General features: G+C 36.3%; 1 protein-coding gene across 6 annotated transcripts in view; it reads right to left on the bottom strand.

Annotated features, from left to right (window-relative positions):
* The window catches only part of C4H4orf50 (chromosome 4 C4orf50 homolog), an 84,674-nt gene that overhangs the window by 55,925 nt on the left and 9,325 nt on the right, over positions 1–19,424 (bottom strand). For 2 of the 6 annotated variants that reach the window (XM_069856320.1, XM_069856318.1), the window contains 8 exons: positions 16,499–16,613; positions 15,800–15,927; positions 13,377–15,503; positions 12,523–12,624; positions 11,477–11,623; positions 8,655–8,831; positions 6,378–6,434; positions 5,790–5,972 (listed from right to left, as the gene is read on the bottom strand). In XM_069856320.1, the coding sequence (XP_069712421.1) occupies positions 5,790–5,972; positions 6,378–6,434; positions 8,655–8,831; positions 11,477–11,623; positions 12,523–12,624; positions 13,377–15,503; positions 15,800–15,927; positions 16,499–16,613 (3,036 nt within the window). Of the gene's footprint in view, positions 1–5,789; positions 5,973–6,377; positions 6,435–8,654; positions 8,832–11,476; positions 11,624–12,522; positions 12,625–13,376; positions 15,504–15,799; positions 15,961–16,498; positions 16,614–19,424 lie in introns of all 6 variants that reach the window. The other 4 variants (XM_069856319.1, XM_069856315.1, XM_069856317.1 and 1 more) reach the window with 3 other exon arrangements.

The raw sequence follows: 19,424 nt of genomic DNA on the forward strand, positions 1-19,424 counted from the left end.
ACACTAAACTCCAAAAAATTTACAGCATTACAACAACAAAAAGATAGTAGTGTCAGAGATAAAAATAAAATGTTGTAATTCATCTGGATATTTTTAACTGCACATCTTATCTTAATCTAAATTCTAACATTTATCAGAAAATAAAGGAAGGTTGGATTTTAAAGCCTTTTTTAAATTTTCATTACGGCTGTTACTCTACTTGCATTTACTGTTCTAGACTGTGTGGTCTAAGCTGTGCATGAAACAGAGCAAAAAATCACACTGCTAAAACATCTGTATTATATATGCAGCCAGGAAAGAGATCTAAACCTTTTGCCAACAAACTCAATTTTACTTTTCACTATCCTTGAGTATGTACCATCTCCTCAGCCACTACAAATTCTTGAGATTTCCCCAGTACAAACAGCCATTTACATAATTATTGAACAGCTTTGTTAGTTATTTCACTGTAAAGGACAGATTGCCCTTAACTAGGTTTAATCCGTATTTTATACCCATCAGTATTTTTAACAACCTTTCTGAAGGTCAAAAAGAGCATATTTCTCAGCAATGGATTTTACTCTTCATTAAAAAAATTACTAAAGAGCAACCACCATCTCCTCTCTCTCATCCCCTTCAAATTCCAATGGATTGAAGTGACATCTTCTGAAATCTCAGAAAAAGAAGCCTCTTTTTGCACAAAAATTTTGCCTTGAAAGGTTGCTTGGTCTTAATCAGCATTGCATCTTAAAGTTGAAGAGCTTTAAATTTGTTGTTTCTCTGAGAGTGGGACTCATCTGACCGAAACCGGTCTCCTGCTGGCCCCCTTCACTACCAACAGAGTCCAGCTTCTCCAACTCTTCTCACCTTATCTAAAGCAGATACCTAAAATGGGCAGGATGCTTCCTTGTTCATTACCTCTTTCTCTCCAGTAACTAGAAAGAAACACAACAGATGTGATTGTCTGAAGTACAGACATCAAATATGAAATATATCTTGCCCCTGGTGTCAGAAAAGCTTCTGATCTCACCAGCCATGCACAAATCATCTTAAGGAGAGCATCAGAAAATGTTATTTCAGGCCTGTTTCCTTGAAATGTGATTTACAGGAAAGAAGTAAGTGGTTTCTTGTGAAGAAATGAGTAGAAATGGGGGAGGGAAGAAGAAAAAAAAGCATTGTTCTATCAAGAAGTATCCCAGAAGAAATCTCCTGATACAAAGAAGGATTAAGCTATACTGTTCTGTACATTTACTCCCTCTTCTGTAAAACAAATAATTCACTGCATTGGACACATCCTTTGCCTGGAGCTTTCCATTCATAGGGTTTAAGATGACTTCATGAAAAGCAATAAAAAGCAATATCATTTATCCCTATACTCCATGCACAAATTCCCTCTTAGCCCTGAGAAACGGGGGCAAATAGCCACAATCATTTCAGATCCACTATGGAAAGTGTATATAAAATACATCAAGTCCAAGCCTTCCAGCTAATACAAATCAAAGTGAATAAGTACAGCAGCATTATCCTTTACAAGCATCAGTCATCTGGACAGAGGCTATTGACATAAACCCAGGACATATTGGCTCAGTCATTTGAGGGAACAAATTGAACATACTCGTGTTTTTACACACACAGCAAAAGAGAGAAAAGGCCCCAAAATACCACACAAGTGCACTGGCTGGGATGAGCTCAAGTGAAAGGCAAGTCAAGGTTTCTTGCTCCTCTGTGGGGTTCTCTTATGTATCAAAAGCAGCATGGATGCAAACTGCATGTTCAGGCTAGTCAAACTGGGTAAAGCCTGTCTCTTAAACTGCAAGTAGACACTTATATTCAGAAAAAAAGTGAAGCCTTCTCTTTCACATTTGCTATTAGTTATCTGAAACATCTTTTGCTTCATCCTGTTACCAACCCAAGTAAACCAGCTGTTGCAAATCCCAGTCCTTTTTGTTAACTGCTTAGAGAATGAGTGAACATCAGCTGTTTACTTTCCACTAGGAAAGACAGAGAAAAAATCAGTGTTAAAAATATCCATGATTAATTCTACAACAGGAAGAAAAGAAAGATGAGGAAAAGACCTTTACAACTGAAAAAAAAAAACCCCATCATTTAAAAGATGATTAAAATGGGACATAACAAAAGGCCAAAAGGCCACATATTCTGTGTCTGACATTGGGCATATGAATCCCTGCTATGGCACAGTGCAGAGAGTCATGTGCACCTGCTGGAGGCAGCTCTTGTCCTTGGGATGTGTTCTCTTTTCATTTTCCAAACACAAAAAAAGATGAGATTTCAATTATGTCAGTTGCCCAAATTTATTATTGCTCCCCTACAAGGTTTCTCAGTTTAAGTCTTTTAAAAGGAAAATATATCACAAAGGCTTGGAAATTAACTTCTTCATCCGTCCAAAAATTTCAGATCCATATTTGACATATTTTGCCATTCTTATGGCTCCTCAAAAGGCTAATTACTTTTTTTTTTAAAGTAGAGAGTGAGACATGATGAAACTTTTTTTCACTGTTTTGCATACAATTTTTGCTTTCACTACAAGTGACATAGGTGTTCTTTCTGGATGAAAAAGAATTAAAATACAAACCCCTTCCATGCAATCATATACATTTATTATGATAAACCAAACCAAAATTAAATTAAAACGCACTAAATTACTCAAGTAAACTAAATTACAAACAACAAACTTAATGGTGTACAGCTTTATAGAGAGGAAAAGCCATTCAAAATCTAGTCCTCTTTATAGGGACTTGAAAAGAATAGTAAGAGAAGGAAAATTGACTTTCTTTTCAGAATAGACTAATCCAGTGTATATCTGGCCTCAGTGAAAAGTAAACTGCTGGAACAAAATCATGAGATACTACAGGATTCAAGCAAATTTTATTTCTCAAAAACATTTGAATGTAGAACTGTGCTGTGAAAATAATCAAGAGTGACAAAATTAAAAATGTGTGTTGCTTTGTTGAACCAAGCTGATTTGAAGTTTTCAGTTAGAGTAAAGCAGCAAAATGAAGCCATTGTGACCACAGTGCTTTATCATGTAGGAGAAAAATCTCCAATGCTGAAAGTGCTGAAAAGAAGTTCTGAATATGGTTGTTTTTTGCATCACACAGCCTCTGTGTTTCAGTATTTTAATTGGGATGAACATTAGGAAGACAATATTTCTGGCAAACAAAAGGGAATGACTAACCATCCATTGTGTCCTGAATAAGCAAGAACTGAAGTTCACTTTTGCCTTCATGTCAGTAATTTCTTTTTGCCCATAAACCCTCCACTGAAGCTGGAGTTTCCTAGCAGACAGCTAGGGCAGATCTGTCCAAGCTACATGTAAATTATGTAATTCCATGTATAAATGGAAAAACTAAACAAAACAAAAAAGAGTTCTTAAAAGAATTTTAAAAGATATTTTCTTCTGAGAATCCAGAACAAAGTTTTTACTGAACTACAAAAGGCCAGGCACTGAATTGTGTAGAGTCCCTTTTCCCTTCATGCCTCTGCCCTCTGGATTGGCCCTTCATGCATCACTGTAAACTTCAGTAGAAATTAATCAGTAAGGCAAAGCAGGCTGGTCTGTTGCCAATGTGTAACAAGCTTCCATTTGTCACTGGGTCCAGAAAAAAAAGCATTAATCCACTGGGTTTTCCCTAAAAGGGTTCAAGTGCTAGGAATGAATTAGAAGCGAATATCTGAGAAGGAAGGGAATAAGCTTTGAAAGAAGTTTTATGTAAGTTAAGTCTGAGGACAGCTTTAGAATGGTAGATGTGAATTTGAGTGAGAATAGGAGTTGAAACACACAAAGCGGATCCTCAGTGATGAAATGTCTTTAACAAATGTCTACAAAATTCAGGACAGGATTTTTAAAACCAAAGGAGTGTAACGCATGAATATTAAATGGTCTCTCTTCTTTGTGATTGTAACTGTTATCTATTAAAGCAGGGAGTAGTGGCACATGTATATTTTCTCACTGAAGTGTATTCCATTGGAAAACTGATCCATAGTAATCTAAATTTTTCATGGGAACATACAGAACTGCCTTGACACATTAAATTACTTATCACAGTACTTATCACAGATCAGAATGGTCCAAAGCTCAGTGTCAAGGTTCCCGGCAAGTGCTGGTCTGTTCTCTGCATGATTAAAACAACTGGGTTTGAACCTCACTGTGCCTGAATCTAAGTGAGAACTCTGGCCACTATGGTGCTGGATGCTATGGGAAGGTGTGTGTGGTCCTCTTAGCAAGAATAGCTGTTGAAGCAGGTAATTGAATGTGGAGTTCCTGTGTTGCAAGTGAACACCGGAGCCATCAGAATACAGGTACAATCTCTTGGAGCTGTTAAGATTTGTGATAATGAGAAATTCAGGGAGACAATGTGAATGAGTACATTATTTTGGCATTTATTGTATTGGGAAGCTTTACACTAATGCTCATTTATCACAGCAACATCTGAGAAAATGTCTGAAGGCAATGAATGTCCCTTCTGACAGATGAGTTACTAACTGCCCTCACATAAAGCTTTCATTCTCAGCGTGAGGTTGGGCGCGACTGTGGCAGACCCAGACTTGACAAACTCAAAGGAGACATAGGCAGACGCAGAATCCTGTCCCACCTCGCAACCACACTGCCTTTTCATCTTGTATTGACAGTGTTGTTCAGAATAAATAGATAACATATGTAGATATGAAGGCACATAAAACCTGAAGCATAGAAAACCTCCAAATATATAAAAAATAATTTATCAAACGTAGATAGTAGAATACAAGTGAAAAATAATATTAATAAATTTTTATGAACCAGAAAACTCCCTTGTTTATTTTCCTGATTACTACAGGGAAATTGAAAGTTATTTACCTTGAAGAATCAATCTACCCTCTCTTTAACATGCAGTCAAATTATTTCTTGCCACAGAAACATGCATTACTGAGCAACAGCTTGCAATACTTAATAACACTAGGAGAAAAAGATTCTTCAGTCACACAGAATACCACTCAGTGTGTAAAAATGTAAAATAATCAGAGAAATAATCCTATGGATTTGCCATACTATATGCCCATTGTAAGTATCTCTACTGCTGATGAAAGAGAGATATCAATGTAATTAAAAAATAAATAACTTTTATGTACTTTTTTTGCAGTGCATTGTGTTTGCTGAAATATAAAACATAACATGAATCTATGTTCTGTGTCCTGCTGTGGTAGGCAGCCACTTTCCCGATATTTTACAAATGCGTAAGACAAAATACATTTTTTTTCCCACTTTAACCAGCAAGATTCTGGTATACTTGATAGAAACATTATCAAATACTGTTTGGCTGTTTTTACTGTTTTTTTTTAAAATAATGAGAGAGAAAAATCAAAAGGGGAAAAATAGACCTTGTTCTAAGATTACTGAAGTATACAAAGGAATTCATCATAGAACTCTTTTTTTCCTAATTTCTTCAGAAAACAGCAATTACATGTTGTCCAGGAACCAAATGCAAAGTATATATTTACAGTCAAATTGTATCATGTGTTGCATTACCCACTAGGTTAGAAATATTGTATAAACATCGGGTAAGTGGGTTTTTGCATGGCACAATGACATACTTCATGGCAAGCTCCAGAAGACTTAAACTTTGACCAAAACAGCAGTAAAATAGCCAACTCCACTTACTTGCCTGAAGCAATGCTTATGTTAAGTGCTGAGGCATATTTTATGGCTATAAACTGAGTTTCACTAAAAACTTTCAACGCCCCCCCCCCCCAAATCATTAATCTAATACAACAGTGGAAATGGGAGGATCCTACAAGGAAGTGGAAACACTCACCTCTTGATCACACATTGGTGTAAAAGTGACACTGTACTCTGCCAGGGCCGTGTCATTCACCAAGTTTTTCACCTCTTCATCAAATGCAGAGTTAATAATTCCTCGCCTGTGAAATTCACTGAGCATCCTGGTAATGAAGCTGTTCCTTTCCTGGCACATTCGAGTAAGGCAAGCCAGCTTAGCCTATGTGGCATGAACACACATACACTGTTTTCACTGAACATTGAAACTGTGAGATTTTATTTTGTACCTGACCTGTAATTTCACACATTTTGACCCAAAGCTATAAATTGCATTGTTATGTTTCTAGGCCATTAGATGCCCCTGCACCAGCAATGTGCATGCACAGATAAATGTGATGAGACCCTCCCTTTCCGTATGTGAGGTCCCTCTTTTGACAGGTTGAAGAGTACCCACAGCAACAGTGTTAGGCAAGCAACAGTTAGGCAAGCCCTTGCCTAAACCCAGTAGCAAACAGCTAAGTTAGGGACATCTGCAGAAGGCAGGCACGCAAACAGAAGCCTGTAAGCAAAGGGATACACTTTTGTACGTGTAGCTCCTGCATCAGCTTTCAGGGATATACAGTACCTTCAGAGGAGCTAGCATCAGCTTTGCTTCAGACTTTCTCTTCTGGAGTTCTTTTTCCTGAAAGGTTAAAAAACATTCTGCATTAATTCATTCAAGAGTCATATTATTACACCGTAGAAGTTTTTTGCTATTTGTTTTAGGCTTCCAAGGCATACACTTCACATATTTGTGTGATCTGTATTACAGACAAGATGGAACAGTGTAAGGACTTGTTGTCCACTGACAGGCCCTGGGGTGCAAATACTGCCCTACTAGCCTTATCATTGATCTTGTATATTAGCAAAAGCTTTTGGATGTCTTTAAATGGAGTCCTATATCAATGAGACCTGGCATCTTTTATTATGCACTTATATTCCCATTTGCACAGTGAAACATCCAAAGTACTCTTTTAGGGAAAGGTTTTCCATTTTATCATCTATATTATGTTGTAAAATGTAAGAAACTAGCAGGGATTTTCTGCATATGCATTCCAAAGAAGTCTTTGAAAAGTGAACATCAACAGCTTTTTACTGTGAAACAATTGATTCATGCCCTCTATTAGGAGTTAAGACAGATAACCTAGTCTGCACTGTGTGATCATGGGAAACTTGCTATCTGATTATGCACAAAATATGCAGCATCCTGCCAGGTAAAATCCATTTCTGTTATAGATCAATACAGTATAATTTGGCAATGAAATACAGATTCCTTTGCATTAATTTTGCTTGCCAATTCGCATTTCTATAAAGTTTACAATAAAAATACTATGTGCATAAAAAAGGAAAGACTCCCTTTATGAGAATTTGGTTGTGCCGAAAGAAGTCTCACGGTCCTCAGCTAATAAACTGTAGGCTTCGGCAGGAAAGCGGTAGGTAGGACAGGAGAGACATGTCTTTACATTGCACGGGCACTGAGGGAACAAAAGAAAAGCTGGCAATAGGTCCCTGTACTGGTGGCATTCAATTATTTATGAATCATGGAACAAAACACTTCATTGATGCAACAGCATGATTAGGAGTTGCCCATTCATATGGGCAGCATGTCTCACCCTGTACTCACCTTCCATCAGATACCCACCATCCATCAACGCAGACACCAGACACTATGAGACAATTCGATTTTGCTTCCACTATTCTGCTAAGAGGCACCCCAATCAATGCCTGAGAGAAGCCACTAACACTTCATACAGGAGGGGTTTAAAGCAAATCACAGTACATGAGAAGGCCAGGAAAAAAATCAACCTCAAACATTTCATCAAACAAACAAACAAAATCAAAACATCCTGTCCTCTCCCTCTTAAACTGTAGGACAGGTGGATTTACCACGGAGGAAGTAGGATGAAATTCGTGTCCAGTAAGGAGAAGAAAATTATCTCTTATATTTCAAAGGAAAAACAGAGGGGAAGCAAGTTCTACACATTGTATTAGGGTATGAAGAATACTGTTGAGAAAATGCCATTTACTAATTGGCTCAGAGTATGATGGGCAATTGCAGTTTGGCTCACATTGCAATTATTAAAGATTATCATTTTTTGAAAAATAGTTTCCAAAGAAATAGGAAAAAAATTCTAAGGAAAAAAAGTCTTAGCAGGAATTTGTTTCTACTTAAGAGTTCAGCAGTTCTAGTCACACTGACAGCAGTAGCTTTGTTGTCACACAACAAGGCAGTAGCTTTGCAAATGTTAATGCCTGTACCTGTTCTGGTTTGACAGGTGAAATACAATGCACAATTGCCGAAAATGCTCCTGTAAGTATATTTGTGTATATATGGGGGTTCTCATCAGAATTACTATTTCTATTAATTGAAATATAAACCACACACCTAACTGAAAATGTGTAAATGAAACTCTTAATATGTAACCGTAGCAGCTGTATCAAAAAAATTAGGAAAAAACTCTATCAAAATGCTATCACTAGCGCACTGTGTTTCCTAACCTGATACTGTGCCCCAAAAGAGTCAGGAATGTTAAAAATTCTGACAATATAAGCCAAACAGGGAGCTCAGCTCTACTGTGCTTGCATTAGGCTATGGGGATTATAGCCCAGACTGGCAGCAACTTTTATTAGACTCTATCATCTTTCCATAACATTGGCCACTCAGGTAGTTTACATCTTTCCCTTACTTCTCTGAAATCAGGGTTACTTTTTTCTGCCTGCAAACCATTTAATCATTCTCAGATTTGTTCCCAGGAAAAAACACTATTTTGGCTTCCTACTCATAGATGAAAGAGGTAGAATCTGAAGTCTAAACAAAGATTTGTTCATGCACTTCAGCACACAGAAAACAGCTTTATTATACCTTTTCACATAGCTGAGCCTGAAGGAGTTCCACTTCATTCTGCAAGTCATGAAACTGATTTTGTAATGCAGCCTGGTCCCTGAGCTGGGCTTTCAAGGTCAGCACTTGCTGCTGTAATCTCTTATTGGCTATTTTATTCTCCTCTGTTTCCAGGCCATCTTTTACAGCGTACACAGGCTAGAGAGCAAATAAACAGATTTTCAAATTAAATGTATAAAATAATGAAAATATTCTCAATTGTTTCCTAGAGCTCAAAACTTGTCAATCAACACATGTACCTGCCTTATACATTAAAAAAAAATACACATTTAAGCAGATATAAAACATAAGGCTTCAAATCTTCATATTAGTGCTACTATCTTGCACTGATCTTAAAACTGCTTACAAGCAAGGAGGTCTTGATCCCCTGTGAGAGCTTGTTTAGAACTGCAATTTCACCACACTCCTTGAAGGTAAGTATTGCATTATAATCATTTCATATCCAGGGAAACTGGGGCACAGACAGATTAAGTGACCAACCTATGGTCACACTGTAAGTAAGAACAGAACTCAAACGTCTCCAATCTCCTGCTCCAACTGCTCTGTAATATGCTCCTTGTTTTTCCGCATGTATTTATCTCAGAGAGCAAATTCCACTCTCCCAGTTATACTTTTGTTTTGCAAGTTTATTGAAAAAACTAATCAGTTTTTAAGTACAAATTTCAAAAGCATTTAAAAGAAAATACTTATTACGTTAAAATGCAGCAATAGTGGTTCCACGGGACAAGTGGGAGGAGGACCTTCTGAATTTCACTTCTCCTGCCTCACTCTCCATTTTTTTTTCCAATTTCATGCACTTAGATTGAAAGGATTAGTGAGGGCTTTAGATTGCTAGTCAGCATCATAAAGTCAGTTCCTAGAGATTACATTGTCAGATTAAACACATAGATTAGGAATGAAAAAACATTTGAGTGTGAAGGTCTTGTGAAAAACATTTATGCTGTTGTGAATTTACATTAGAAAAATATTGAGCGGATACACACAGCTGCTCAAGATTTCTGATTACATGTTATATAAGCAAGTCTAAAGACTGAGCGTTTCAGTGATTAAGCTAAAAATTCAAGTCAGATCTATGTTATGCTGTGGTAAAAACGTATAATCTTCTCAGAAAACACGTAGGAAGATGGTTTGATTTGAGTAAGTATTAACATTGGTACAATTGAGAAAAGAGCTAATATTCAGCATTCAAGCACGTCGTGCATGCTTTATACTAAACTTTTTGGCTCCCTCTCGTGTTAAGAGGAAAGAACAATAGCAACTGTTGGACACTTAATGATCAATTATACCAGGGCTGCAGTGAAAAAAAGACCTGAGGATGGGTCTGAGACATGGTATTTTCCTCATCTTCTTTCCCACAAAAATAGTATGTTAAATAAAAAATGGAAACACTCCTCAACTGAAGATGCTCAGTTGAAAAAGAGATGGGGAAATAAAAAAAATTGCTCGCACATTAAAGACAGAGAGAAGTTCCCTCTTTCCTTTTACATTTTTCCGACCTGCTACTAGTTTTCAGTAGTTTCAAAGCACAAATAAGGCATACAAGGTTTGTTTATGATCACTCCTGTAAGATATCCAAGTTAATGGTAGCCATGGGCTCCAGAAGGGTCAAGAACCCAGCAACTGGGACTGGGAAATCACCAAAGGATAACTAAGACCAAAATGTAGACTTTGACACACTGCATTCTTATTAAACATAGCAAGGTCTCTAGTCTTTGAAGTTGGTGACTTTAAAAATATTAAATATCATTATTTTTAAGTATTGTGCTTTTAAAAACATTAAAAAATAAAAATAAAATCTTCCCCATCTTGGAGGTGCTGTGCTTGTCTGGAAATTCAATGAAAAACTGAGAAGGAATATGACTTTTTGGTTACAGGGCATGACAGTTGACATATTTACTGTATGCATTTGATACGCAATTCTTGTATTAGTTGTCAAAGCTGTTCTTCCAAAGCTAAAACTAAATTTGCAAATAGGGTAGGTTGCTACCAAGTTGCTTTTCCAGCTATTACAAGTTCCATATTTCTTCTTCACAGTTTTCCTGTCAAGGATGACAGAAATAATTCCAAGGCTAGATGAAAAGTCTTTATGAAAGCTGCTTGCAGGAGATTATTAAAAAATTAAAAATCTTTCCATAAAAGGTTTAATTTTGTTGGAAAACACAAAAAAGTTATTCAAGAGACAGAGCCACCTGAAAATGCAAAAAGTTTCATTTACAGCAAAATCAGAATTTCTGTGAAGTACATACATTCCCATACATTCCCATTAAACTTTCTCTCCCTCATTGGAAGTTTTCCTTTAGCTGTGTGCATTACATACTTTGACTTCCCAATTAATCCACACCATCTGCTCAATGTCAGTGGAAGTTGCTCTACAAATGTCCAGTATCCCAGTTTTATTTTTCCTGCCCAGATCTAGTACTCAGAGCTGGAAAGCAGAAAGACCAGATAGTGGAAACACTGGAGACGCCTCCAACACTTTTCATTAAGACCATCTGAAACCCCATGCCTCAGAAAATGGCTCTGGCTAAAGAAAGAACAAGAGTCCTCCTAAAAATATTGAGGTGTCTCTAATGCCCATGCAGAGCCCAGACTTGGGACTATCCTGTAGAGCAATGGTCTACCTTGTATAATATGTCTGCTCACTTTCAGGTTTATAGCTGCAGTGGCTCTAGGTGCTCTATACTTGTTTTAAATCTATTGCCAATAACAATAAAGGATGTCTCTGCATCCAAAATACTCCCTCCAAAGAAATACGCTTTTCTCTATTCTATTTACATACATACCATTATTTTGCAATGCTGCTTTCCAAGCATTTTGTTCCCAACTTCTTGTTTAAGATGGTCTAATTCTGAGAGAGCCTGTGCCAAATGGGTTTTGATTTCTTCATATCTTGTTTCAGCAAAGCCAAGTTCTCTGTACCACTTCTGAGCCTAACAGGAAGAATAAAAAAGCAAAATTACTGAGTGTAATTAGTCTGGCCGCCGGATCATTTCTCAATACCACGGGTTTGAGTCAGATCAAGACATCACATGTTTTAAATTATTGTAAATTGATTAAGATAAATGTAATTGCACAATACACTATAATCTTATCATAAGAAATTAGTAAGACTCTTAAAGTAAGTCCTATAGAAACATATCTAACTAAAGCTATGCAGAAAAATAGATTGTTTTTTAAATTGATTTCTAAATCTGAAGGTATTTTGAGTATTCTGAATAAAGCTAAAAAAAGCAGTGATGAATGCACTCACAATTTCAGAGATTATACATTTGAAAGCCCTCAAAGAAAATGGAAAGTAAGCTTTTTATAAGCTAGAGGGAAAACTAGCTTCTTGAGAAATGTCAAAAAAGAAAAATGCAAAGGAAGAAAAAAACTGCCTCCATATATTCACCTTTATATTTGTTCTAGGATGCATTTTTTTCCATTTTTAAACTTTCATCATAATTTAAAATAAAATAAAATAAATTAAATAAATTAAATAAAATAAATTAAATAAAAAAAACCAACAATCCTTCAACTGCTTAATCTTAGGAAGGGGAAGGGAAGCAGTCTGCTCAGAGATAGTTTCTGTGTGTCTGTATCAAACACTCATCTTCCATCAAAGTGTGCTGAAGGAATGCAGTTTCACTTGAAGTTCTAGCCAACCACAAATGACTACACAATTTATTACTTAACTGAACAATCACAGAGGTACAATTTGGTTCTAGAGATCAGAGACTTCCCTGTTTCATAGAAGTGTTAAATCGTGGCAGAAAGAAAAGCAGCCATGTGAGAAAACAAGAAACAAATCAAATTTGCTCCTCAAAATTATATCAGAGTAGGAGATTACCTCTTTTTTTGATTTTTCTAATTCCTTTTGCTGTATTTTTAGCTTCTCTTTTGCCTTTTCAACTTCCTTTTTCATCACGCTGTAACTTTCAAATGTGCCACCCTAGATACACAACAGGAAGATGCGACTCCTTTCACTCATACAAAATGGCACACAGGTTTTTACAGAACAATATATGATTTACTTCTATCTGATTACTAAAAACAATTGCATAAAATCAAGATATTGGAGATAAATCTTTCCCTCTTGAGTATTTGCAACTGAAGTAATAACTCTGGTTTTACAAGAACGTAGTAAGCTCCATAGAAATTCATTGTGGTGTAAGATTAATGACTACAGAGGGGAAAGGTGGACAAGAAATCCACTATAATTCTTAAAGCATATGTTTAATAAAAATCGAAACAGTAAAAAAAAAAATAGACCCTATCAGAATAAAAGCTAGTAAGTGAACATATGCACACTTTTCAGTAACACACAACTGTTTCACAACCCTGAACATTTTACCATTATTACAGAACTTTGTGGAAATTAATCTGCTCTACCAAAAGCTTTCGCTCTTGCGAAAAGCTAAATAATTTTTAAAATGCTGAACAATGCACTCTTTTAAGTATTTTTAACTTTGTAGTTTACTGTATCAATTTAAAATTCTCTAAACAACATTCAGAGAAAAAAAATCTCTGGTATTCTGCCTTCTATTTCAAAGTTAACTTTAGCACCTCAGATTTCCAACACATGGAAGGTTACAACATATTCTATATAATAAAATTAATTTAGATTTGTCCTCCAAATAGCATCCATATACCTTCTTTCTTAAGGAGATCTTGCTTGATAATGTTCTCATTGCTATTATTTACCTCTTTTCCAGGGAAAGAGTTTGAGGGGTCAATAACCAGAGCACCTGCTTCTTCAGTCTGAGTCATACTACACACTTTTTCAACATTCTTCGGCTTAAGGCCACTTTGTTGACTTTCTTCTTTTAATTTTACTATCTTTTCCTCTGTTCTCAAACTTTTATCTTTCCTCAGTTCTCCACAGGTGAAACCCAATGAAGGCTTTAATCTTTTCCAGTTGCTATTTTCTAAAATAAAGTTTGTGTTTGCCTTCTGAAATTCATTAAGCTGTTCTGAAGTTTCTTTCATTTTTATTTCTCTTTTCAGTTCATATTTTCCCTCCTGTAAATCAGAAACAGATTGATAACAGCTGGTTTTGCAGTCCTGAAGTTCTGTAACCAAGGTCTTATATTTGTCTCGTTCACGCTTCACCTCTGCCAAACATCCCAATAAAGTTTCTTTTTCAACTTCCAAAAGAGATATTTTTTGTAAATTTTTCCTGCTCTCTTGGATTAATTCATTATATTTTGCTACATAGTTTTCCTTGTCTTGCAATAACTTAGCTATTTCTTTGAAGCATCTCCTTCTTTCTTCTTTCAGGTCTGAGAGCAGCTGGAAATATCTCATTTTCCTTCCATCCAGGGATAAAACACTCCCAGGGAGTTTATCTGAGAAGTTATAATAACATTTACCAGCAACTTCTTTCTCATTCAGTAAGTTTTGGAATGAAACAATGTTAGCTTCATCTACTACTAAAATGTACTGAAAAAATGCATCCATCTCCTCTTCCAGTCCACACATCCTCTGAGCATCTCTCTCATTCTCCTGTTGTAATATATAGAGGTTCTTGGGGTAGTTTTTATTCTCTTGAATCCTCTGAGAATACACAGCCACCACTTCTTCCAGTGCACATATTTTCCCATTATGTTCATTACCAGCTCCCAGTTGTGACAGATGACAGAAACTCTCATAAAAATTGGTCCCTGGTGGGAATAGTTTGCTTAAACACACAACCCTCTCCTGCATAGGAGACAATATATTTAGCCAATACCTCCCTTCCTCTGACCAAAATAATTTATGAAAGTATGCATATTGCGTGTTTTCAGCTGCTGCCTTTTGACATGAGACATGATTGTTTGGCTCATATAGTTTCAGGGTCTGGTCTTCCTTTTCTTTCAGGCCAATACTTTTGGAAGGGGTTGGTTGATGAATTTGTTTCTGAGCTTGCTCTCCTTTCTCATCATCATTCTCTTCTTTCTGATAATCATTGCTCTCCTTTCTAATAATCATTTTGATTATGTCTTCTCCATTATGTACCCTATTCACATCAGAGATGCAGATTTCTAAGTGTTTCCCATGTCGCTCCAGTAGTTCAGGGTTCCCTTCAAAATGCTTCTTTAAGTCTTTAAAATCAACAGATCTATTATGGACATCCTGTGGGCTACCTAGGCTGTCTGAGGCTTTCATTCTTTGATTACGAGGACTGATCAATTTAGTTTTGTTTAAAACTTTAGAACTTTGCTCAGGAATACTGGGCACCTTCTGTGGTTGGGCTTTCTCATTCTGTATTTCTCCATTAAGTAGCCTTCTAAAGGTTTTTTGATGATACTTCCCATCATCAACAACTTTATCCAGGCATTTATTTTCACTCATGCTTTTTGGCAGAATTTGTGTGTTTTCCCAATGTATTTCCATGTTGTATTTTTCGAGAGATGATGTGAACATTTCAGTCACAGTGCAAGGCATCTTTCCACAAGGAAGCACAGAAGCGTTGTCAGAAATTCCTCCTTCTGCAACTAGGCAGAGGTTTTCAGAGTGGAGACTGGTATTTACCTCACACTCATCCACTTCCTTCATAGTGGTGGCAGATGATAAGTGGCAGCTTTCAGGTTCAAATAAGGTAAGCTGGGGCTTCTTCCTCATCAAAACTTCAACCACAGAAACGGGGAATGTCTTTGCCAGCAGATTTATAGCTTGTTTATTCAAGAGAGAAAAGTTTTCCTCATCTATGGTTTCCTTACTTGTCTCACTGTTAGTTAACTTCTCAGAGCAAAGGGGAAACAGTCCTGCTGCAGGATGACTTGGGGTACATCTAATCAAAGCGAAAATATCTTCTAGATCACTTGACGTTTTTGTTCCAATAACAACCTGCTAATAGCAAAAGTGAAATGTTTCAAACTGAAAAATAGAATCCAAGACACATTATTCCATGTTGCTAATCATAATTTATTTTTCACTTCATCCATAATATATTTGAGTACAGACAGATGAGAAAAATATCGCAATATAAAGAGTTTTTATATTTAAAGATTATTTAAAAGATAATCTTTTAAATTTTACAAATTATTTAAAGATTTGCAATGAGAGTAATGATACAAATAATTATAGTCATAATTCACAAACTTGCTGAAACAAGTAACAAGAATAGCAGTAACTTTTCTTCTCACCTTCTCAATCTCAGCTAGACCAGCAATTTTTGCAAAGGCACCGGATTTGTGTTCCAAAATTGGTAGAAGTTTATCTGGTAGCTTCGCCATCTGCTTCAGCTCATCACAGTTACATCCTGGTGTTTCTGCTATGGTAAAGCACTGGACAACTGCAAATGCCACTCCCAGATAGTTAAATGAAAAACAATCCCTAAACCATCTGACTGGATATTTTTAATGGAAAGTATTTTAGTCATAGTATGCCCCAAACTACCTTTTTTGTCAGAAGTGTGAATCATTAATAATGCAGAGATAAACATTAAATAAGTAAACACAGTTCACAAGAAAATATAAATATTAAGCTCTAAAATAAGGTATATTTGGAGGGGTGTGTGTTTTTTTCCTACCTCAAAGCATTTAAATATGAAAACATATCTCAGGTAAATGAAAAATTACAGGTTAAAATTACAGGTTAAAACTAATCAGTACAGGTCTGCATTTGCATACACTGAAATTTGCTATAAAATTTCTGTTCATTTCAGTTGAAAGAATTAACCTGATGCTACTTGCCAAGAACAGAGCTTTCATCCTATATATTTTGCAGATTAGGAGGTTTTTAGAAGGTCTTTCACCTTCTAAGTCATGCACGCCACATGAATTATATCATCTCCACTTTTACTGCACAGAAATGAAAGTAAAAATTCCATTTTGTTTTCATACCAGACTCTTTATCATGTGGCAACACAACTGGAGTTGGAGTAGCTCTGCTTGTGAGCGGATCCAAGACTGCTCCCCAGTTCAGGTTCTGAACATCATGCTGGACTAGTTCTCCATTCTTAATGGGAAAAGGAGATGGAAAATGAAAAGGAAGATTATAAATATATAGTGATTGTGATATGAAAAACAGACACAGAAAATTCATTTGTTGTTTTACATTCCAAAGACCCACTATTGCTGTTATATCATGCAAATTTCTCATTATAACATTTTCTAGTAAATGTTATGGTTTTAGACTTAATGTTTCCTTCATGCATCACAAAGAGTTAAGGAAGAACATCTGAATAACAAATATTTAATATATGAGACCACAGAAACAATACTATCAGAGCAGAGACTAAATTATATTCTCATGAACAAAGACTAAAGAAATTCTAACCAATTAGAGAATGCAGCCATTATTTCAGTGCCCAGCACTGTGCAGGATACAAAGACAACTGTTCCTAAGCTGGGAGAACTCTTTATAAAGAGTAGAATGAATGTTTTAGAATAAAATCTTCTTTTCCATTGATAATTTAAATATAAATTTCATATTCCGTTCTTGACATTTATTTTGCCTCCCTAGTTTAATTTAGTAATTGCGACAATTTCAGATGCAAAGCGAATACTTTTATTGCTTGATGCACAGCAGGTCACATTTCACATGCACTGTGCTCATTTTTAGTGAACAGAAAACTTGGGTTTGATTTCCTCAACAAAATGCATAATTAAGGATTTAGCCAAAAGAGCTACAGCTACAGCAAAACAAGTCAACACAGTCACTTTTGTCTTCCTGCACCGCTCTGCATCATCAAATGCCAGCAGAAAACCAACTCAGTCCCTTTGGGTTGAGCTGAAGCTTTAAAATGACACACAGATGGGAAAAGCCGTGACTTTAAAGTCTTTAGTCTGCAGTGAGCAAGAAAAAGCCACTCACTTTTCCACGGGATCAACCATGAGAATGATTTTGATTTCAACCCAATTCAGCTGTCACATTATAGTGCTCTATTACAGCATCTTGACTGGGTGGCATGACTTGAGTGGAAACCACAACACTTTTAAGATATCTTCCTTCATTTTATCAGTAATATTAAAGGTAATGTTAATTCCTTGAAAAACACTCATGCCTTTCCCGCAAGTTTGCCCTTATTTTTTCATCAATACTTTTGATATGTGGGTTCTGTTAAAACCAAGTTACACAAAATGATGTAGAAGATATAATGCTTGAATGCCAGGAACATCATACCATGAAATTAAGACCTCAACTGTTGTTTGGAAGCTGTAGAAAGATGCATCACTTGGTGTTTCATACTTTTCCTCCATCAAGACCTTGAATAGACCCCTGACTTTAACATCCAGAAACTGCCTGACAAATGAAGACACGCTCGTACAGTACCAGCTGCTACTTCATGCATATTTCATTCAGACATAGGCTGCAAGTGGAGTACTGCAGACAGAATCCTGATACCTATTCTGGAGATTCAAATTTCCAACAAGATTGACATGACTACACCCCTTCAGATGCAGTAACAGAACAAAACTCTTAATTGGATCTGCATTAAGATGCAATAATGATTAAGGCTAGTTTTCAAGTCCTTGGCATTTGAAGGATATGGTATTTAATGAGGCATCTCATACCACTGTGTATTTCACAGCAGTCTGATAGGTCTGTCTTCATAAACTACTTATTTCCTGACTAAGAAATAGGCAAATGATCCCATTTGCTCTTTCACTGAAAAAAACAATATATACAAGCAGCTTTCCAGAAAAGTAACAGCATGCAAATCTTTCTTGTATTACACACAGTTTCTCATTTTTAGAGGTGTTGATGGAGTATGATGAGCCTCTAACAGGATTTTTCTTGTAACTATTTTGGCTTGGAAACTACAAGATCAAGGTAATAAGATCAGGAAATTCTATTTCAGTAGGTGCTAGCAAAACACAAGATGAGGGGGAAAAGACCTCTTCAGTTTTACAGTACAACACCAGATGTCTCCCTCCCCCTTTTATCATCGATATTTAATTTTTTTCCCTGCTTTCTCAAGATATATTCTATTAGAAAAATCCAGTCAGTAGCAGTACCAAAAAAGAATAAGAAAACAATCAAAACTGCAGAAGACACAAGATTTGATGCTGCTGATGCTATATACATCATTTAAAGAACACAACCTACTGTGCAGCAAACCAAAGTAAACTGGCTTAACACAAATTGTGGCCTGTTAATTTATACCAAAGACTGGGTAACCGAGACTAAGTAACCAATGACAACACTGCTGTAAATTGATATTTAGAACAGAAATCGTTAAAAGACTTTGTACAGTGGGAAAAATAACGTTTTATTAGATTACAGCATAGAATAAAAAATATTTGGTCCTGTTTCTCAAAGACTTTTTGGATGAGTCTCAGGCAATTAGTTGATATATCTTGCTTTCACACCTTCAAATAACTCAACTTTCTCACACCAATAGTAATTCTCCACTGCTTCTTCCCTGGCTCAGAAAGCCCTCACTCCTCTGTGAGGATTTCAATGCAACTGGTTGTTGTACCTGTGTACAACTCAGTGGAAGTCCCTCAAGAAATATCTTAAAATATTTTCAAACCTTATTTTTCACGCCCAAGAAAAAGTGAGTTCACTAGTTAATGTAACTGTAGCAATGGTTCAGGCTAAGTATGAAAATGTGCAACAGCAGTTAGTCTTTCTGCTACCTCAGAGCAGCTACACGTGTGGTGAAGAGCTTCTGAGCTCTTCACAAAGGTTACCCAGGTGCTGCTGGTTACTGCAGGATGATCTTACCACTCTTTCTCTCTTAGACAATGACAATATCCTTGAGCTCACTTCTTTGGGAATGTAGAGCCACTAACAGTACAAAATCACCATGTCTGCAAAGGC

The sequence above is a fragment of the Phaenicophaeus curvirostris genome, chromosome 4 (genome assembly GCF_032191515.1).
Source record: "Phaenicophaeus curvirostris isolate KB17595 chromosome 4, BPBGC_Pcur_1.0, whole genome shotgun sequence".
Taxonomy (NCBI): domain Eukaryota; kingdom Metazoa; phylum Chordata; class Aves; order Cuculiformes; family Cuculidae; genus Phaenicophaeus; species Phaenicophaeus curvirostris.